The following is a 6184-nucleotide window of genomic DNA, read 5'->3' as shown; positions in this document are numbered from 1 at the left end:
AAGTCTGTATGTGTGTGTGTCTTTGTGTCTCTGTGTGCGTGTGTCTGTGTGTGTGTGTGTGTGTGTGTGTCTTTGTGTCTGTGTGTGTCTTTGTGTGCGTGTGTGTCTTTGTGTCTGTGTGTGTGTGTGCATGTGTGTGTCTCTGTATGTGTGTGTGTCTTTGTGTCTCTGTGTGTGTGTGCGCGTGTGTGTCTGTATGTGTGTGTGTGTGTGTCTTTGTGTCTCTGTGTGCGTGTAAGTCTGTATGTGTGTGTGTGTGTGTGTGTGTGTGTGTGTGTGTGTGTGTGTGTCTGTGTCTCTTTGTGCGTGTGTGTGTCTGTCTGTATGTGTGTGTGTGTGTGTGTGTGTGTGTGTGTCTTTGTGTCTCTGTCTTTGTGTCTGTGTGCGTATGTGTGTGTGTCTTTGTGTCTATGTGCGTGTGTCTGTATGTGTGTGTGTGTGTGTGTGTCTTTTTGTCTCTGTGTGCGTGTGTGTGTGTCTTTGTGACTCTGTACGTGTGTGTGATTGTGTGTGTCTTTGTGTCTCTGTGTGCGTGTGTGTGTCTTTGTGTGTGTGTGTGTGTGTCTGTGTGTGTGTGTGTGCGTGTGTGTGTGTCTGTGTCTGTGTGTGTGTGTGTGTGTGTGTGTGTGTGTCTTTATTCTGTGTGCATGTGTGTGTCTTTGTGTGCGTGTGTGTGTAAGTCTGTATGTGTGTGTGTGTGTGTCTTTGTGTCTCTGTGTGCGTGTGTCTGTGTGTGTGTGTGTGTCTTTGTGTCTGTGTGCGTGTGTGTCTTTGTGTGCGTGTGTGTGTCTTTGTGTCTGTGTGTGTGTGTGTGCATGTGTGTGTCTCTGTATGTGTGTGTGTCTTTGTGTCTCTGTGTGTGTGCGCGTGTGTGTGTCTGTATGTGTGTCTTTGTGTCTCTGTGTGCGTGTAAGTCTGTATGTGTGTGTGTGTGTGTGTGTGTCTTTGTGTCTCTTTGTGCGTGTGTGTGTGTGTGTGTGTGTGTGTGTGTGTGTGTGTGTGTGTGTGTGTGTGTGTGTGTGTGTGTGTCTTTGTGTCTCTGTGTGCGTATGTGTGTGTGTCTTTGTGTCTATGTGCGTGTGTCTGTATGTGTGTGTGTGTGTGTCTTTTTGTCTCTGTGTGCGTGTGTGTGTGTGTCTTTGTGTCTCTTTGTGCGTGTGTGTGTGTGTGTGTGTCTGTCTGTATGTGTGTGTGTGTGTGTGTGTGTGTCTTTGTGTCTCTGTGTCTGTGTCTTTGTGTCTGTGTGCGTATGTGTGTGTGTCTTTGTGTCTATGTGCGTGTGTCTGTATGTGTGTGTGTGTGTGTCTTTTTGTCTCTGTGTGTGTGTGTGTGTCTTTGTGTCTCTGTGTGCGTGTGTGTCTGTGTCTCTGTGTGTGTGTGTGTGTGTGTGTGTGTGTGTGTGTGTGTCTGTGTGTGTGTGTGTGTGTGTGTGTCGGGGTCAACAAGTGCACACCCAGAAAAAAGCCAGGAAAAACCCTGAGTAACTAGTAACTAAAGCTGTCAGATGAATGTAGTGGAGTAAAAAGTAAAGTACAAGTACCTCAACATTTGGACTTAAGTACAAGTACTGGAGTAAATGTACTTAGTTACATTCCACTGCTGCAGATCAAGCACACAAGTAAGTAGAAGATCAAAGTAGTTATATTTCATACCCTTCTCTTCTGGAACATGAACACTGATTTACGTGTTAAGATTTTACAGCGCGGAATCTGTGAAATCAAAATGAAGACGTCACTGCTGCCATGGTAACAGGGGGTCACATTCTTTCTGGCCTTAGGACTCGGCGGTGGGTCGTATCCAGCTGGCAGGGACCCACTGCGGCTCGTCCTGCGCCTTCCTCGCCGCCGCCAGCAGCTGGACGCAGGAATCCTGCTGCTCGTCGTTGACGATCACGTGGTCAAAGAATTGACAGAAGTCGGACTCCATTTTCTGGGCGTCTTCTTCCATCTCCTGGAAGTCTTCATCCTGTTGGAGGAAACAAACGTCAGAAGTGATTATTCAGCTAAAAGTCATTATTATACCTTTTAGATAGACAGACAGATGATAAATAAACAGACAGACAGATGATAGATAAACAGACAGACAGACAGATGATGGACGGACAGACAGACAGACAGATGATTGGACAGACAGACAGACTCTTTACTAACATTGATTTTATTTTCTTAAAACACAGACAGACAGACAGACAGACAGACAGACACAAAGACAGACAGACAGACAAACAAACAGGCAGGCAGGCAGATGATAGATAAACAGACAGACAGACAGACAAACTGTCTTTACTAACACTGATTTTATTTTCTTAAAACACAGACAGACAGACAGACACAAAGACAGACAGACGATAGACAGACAGGCAGGCAGACAGACAAACTGTCTTTACTAACATTGATTTTATTTTCTTAAAACACAGACAGACAGACATACAGACATACAGACAAACAGACAGACGATGGACAGACAGACAGAAGATGGACAGACAGACAGATAGATAGACAGACACAGAGATAGACAGAGGGGGGGACATGCAGTAAATGGCTGCAGGCCAGACTCCAACCCGCAAAATCAGAAATATGGGAGGTCGAAAAATACATGTCGAACAAGGCGACAAAACGTTGGGGGAAAACAAACGTAAATATTATTGGAAGTAAGAGTCAAAAACTTTGGAAAAAGCGGCTAAAACGTCGAAAAAGTGACAAAAGAAGACATTGGGGAAAAAAAAAAAAAAAAAAAAAACGATAAAAATGTTGAAAAAAAATGTAATAAAATATTTTTTTGGTTGATGAAAAAAGCAACAAAACACTGAGATAGGGACAACAAAAGTGTTTTTTTCATGGTCGAAGGAAAGACAACACAAGGGTTAAAACAGATGAAAGTAATATCATTATCATTATATCAAAATCATTACTGAGGTTTCTTCCCAAAAGGGAATTTTTCCTTGCCACTGTCGCACTGAATGCTTGCTCTTGGGGGAACTACTAGAATTGTTGGGGCTTCATAAATTATAGAGTGTGGTCTAGACCTACTCTATCTGTAAAGTGTCTCGAGATAACTCTTGTTATGATTTGATACTATAAATAAAATTGAATTGAATTAATACAAAATAAAATCAATTTAATTTCACGGGAGACAATTTTGAGTTTTGGGGCTATTTTGCCTCCATAACGTGTCTTCTTTCAGACTATTGGGAGGGGGAAAAAAAACATCCAAAACACACATTTAGAGGTCTATTCTGCTACACTTTGTCTGTTTGCGCCCGTAAATGTTTACTTTGAACGGCCGGTTGACGTAGTAGCTGGTGGTGATGTACGAGTCCCGTCGGGTCTCCTTGAGGCGCTCTGGCGGCGGGGGCTTCACGTAGATGATGTAGGCCCGCAGCTCGTGGCTCCGCACCGCCTGGATGGACTAAAACGGAGACACGGAAACATTCCAATTCAAGCTTTTCGTTGTGTACTGTTGTATCAGTGGGGTAGTCTAATGCAGGGGTTTTCAAACTTTTTGTGTGTGTGGACCACTATTTGTAATCAGGAATTTTCGCAGACCACCTCGTAATACACATATTAAAATATGCCTACTCACAGTCCTACCTGAATTAATCTGCACCTCTTAATAGGCCTACTAGCACTAAAACTATAACTGGTCATCGCATCAGTCCAACAGGCTCGTTAAAAGAAAGTTTACTGCACACAACGGCTGCCACATATTTAATTTATTTATTTACTCAAGTGCCCGAGGGCATAATCAGGTTAATTTGAACAACAGGCTTATTTCCATAGCAATGGAGTATTAAATCTATACAGTAATAAGACCACTTGGATATAGTCAAAATTTCAAAACCTAGCCTATTTTAGTAATCACACAATAACTTGACAATTTAATTTAAATTGAAATTGTATATCAATATACATATTCTTAATTTTGATGGGAATTTCCTGGTAAAATGAAGGTTAAAAAACTATTATTTTATACTTTATTTTGCTTTTCCATGGACCACCTGCAGTAACCTCACGGACCACTAGTGGTCCGCGGACCACAGTTTGGGAATGACTGGTCTAATGCATTGTAGTGGGTATTGTAGAATATATTCTGTAGAAGTAAAAAAAAAAGCTTGAGCCATGGGTGACCTCGCTCTCCCCTCTCTCTCTCCCGGTCTGTAAAGGATGAAAGAGGTGCAGAGTGCCTGGCACAAAGTGCACCTATTAAAGCATTTTTGAAAGAGTGTGCAAATATTTGGAAAATAAGAGTGCACCCAATAAAGTGCGTAATAGTAACAAGACAATCTCTGGCCGACAGGAGCGGGAAGAACAGGGGCTAGCGCGACCTTGCTTTTATAATCTTCTTGGGAAACCTGGACCTGGAGTATGTCCAACTGATAAGCGGCGAGAGGCACCAATGCCTCTCGCAAACTTTACATTTTTACAAACTCCTGCAGAGAGCTTGGAGGACGACCAAACCAATTTCTTCCAATACGTCATTCTGAAGTTCTGCTGTTAAGACATGATATATATCTGTGCATTTATGTAACCTAAAAGTGGGAGTGTGTATGTAAGAGTTGTGATAAAGGTCAACCACGAGTGTCCTATACATGGACCTGGAAAAACAGAGTCACTTTTGTTTTAGGGCCCCAACACCTGCATCCTCTCCAACTTCCCTCATGTACAGGGCCCCAACTCTCTCACCATGACAATGGTGACATGTCAATACCACATTATGTATGGAATACATTTGAATTGAATATATATATGTAGGCGTAATTAAACATAAGTCAAAGTTGTAAATCGTCAGATGCAACAGTTATTTCTGGCCTACCATTAAACGAACACGCAGGTTAAAGGTGCAGTCTGAGACAACTTGATTTGGTCCTAAATCGACCCTGGCCACTGGGGCCAGGCCCGAACCGGCACCAGAACAACAGAAACTTCAATATACTGTACTGTATGTATATATATATATATATATATATATATATATATATCCTCCCCCAAGGAAGTTTTGAGCATCAACGACTTTATTTCCTGTATTCGGATACACTTTCATGCACCAATGTGCAGTTCTGAATGAGAAAATAACAGATGACAATTCAAAATATATTAAAAATATAAGTGGTGACACTTATACTTATATCTGTACCGTTTATGTGTCCATTAAAGCTATAGTGCGTAGTTTCTGCCGCCCCCATGAGAAATTCTAAGTAATGATGTAGTATCTAAAGCCATATGACTTTGATTTGAGTTTCTGTTATAAGGGGACATTGTTCCATTTTGCTGAGGCATCAGGTCAGAGGGCAACATTCCAGTGGGGGCCTTTGGAGGAAGTGACTCTAGGGGGGCCATGTGGAATCTACTGACAGGGGGCTCAGGAAGTACCTATCCCCCCATCACCACATCTTATGTTACACAAAGCACAGATAAACATAAATCCTGTGGTACAACAGCAAAACCTCAGGAATGCATTTTGGGCTTTGTGACTCTCCGAGCTCTGCAGGGCTTGTATTGATGCTGAAAACTTGATGTAATAAAACTTTTATAATCAAGAACAGTGTCAAGCGGATTTTCCTCTTCCGCACATCATCACAACATCGTCGCTAAAGATACCACAATGACAACAACACTGTCGGCGCGTCCACCTGACACAAGCCTTCTGTGATCACCTACTTAGTTACATTACACCACTGGACGTCATTGTGGTTCTTACATTGGGCTCGATGTCGATGACGCAGATCTTCCCGCTGTTTAAAACTTCCCTCACAGACGCGATGCTCGTGCCGTACAGATTCCCTTTGTACTCCCCGTACTCCAAAAACCTGCGGGACATAATCATTTTTTTTTAGTCAAACAAACAGTAAATTACTAGAACTTGATGCTTAGATATTAGTTTCTGAATACATTTCGTGGACAGTTTTAGGAGTTGGGATACACACAGTCACAGCTTTTTATAATTTCAGTGGGTGTAAACGGCACACTTTTAATAAAAATGAGTATCAATTAGGAGACACTACAGGCATAAACATCATTTTTTGAGTTTTGGGCCTATTTGGCTTCCATAGATTGTCTTCTTTCAGACTATTGGGAAAAAACCCCTCCAAAATACACATTAAGATGTTTATTTTGCTACACTTTGTCTATTTGACCCTGTAAATGTCTCAAAAATTCACCAAAAGTTAGTATTAGATAATGCCTCG

General features: G+C 42.1%; 1 protein-coding gene across 1 annotated transcript in view; it reads right to left on the bottom strand.

Annotated features, from left to right (window-relative positions):
• Positions 1–1422: 1422 nt before the first annotated feature.
• The window catches only part of mpp4b (membrane protein, palmitoylated 4b (MAGUK p55 subfamily member 4)), a 48589-nt gene continuing 43827 nt past the window's right edge, over positions 1423–6184 (bottom strand). Inside the window, exons 20-22 of the mRNA XM_035998444.1 lie at positions 5698–5806; positions 3274–3408; positions 1423–1965 (exon numbers count right to left, since the gene is read on the bottom strand). Of these exons, the coding sequence (XP_035854337.1) occupies positions 1774–1965; positions 3274–3408; positions 5698–5806 (436 nt within the window). The 3' untranslated portion in view covers positions 1423–1773. The remainder of the gene's footprint in view (positions 1966–3273; positions 3409–5697; positions 5807–6184) is intronic.

This window comes from Sander lucioperca, chromosome 24, assembly GCF_008315115.2.
Source record: "Sander lucioperca isolate FBNREF2018 chromosome 24, SLUC_FBN_1.2, whole genome shotgun sequence".
Taxonomy (NCBI): Eukaryota; Metazoa; Chordata; class Actinopteri; order Perciformes; family Percidae; genus Sander; species Sander lucioperca.
The sequence above is the reverse complement of the archived record's forward strand: the minus strand, read 5'-3'. Positions and strand labels throughout refer to the sequence as shown.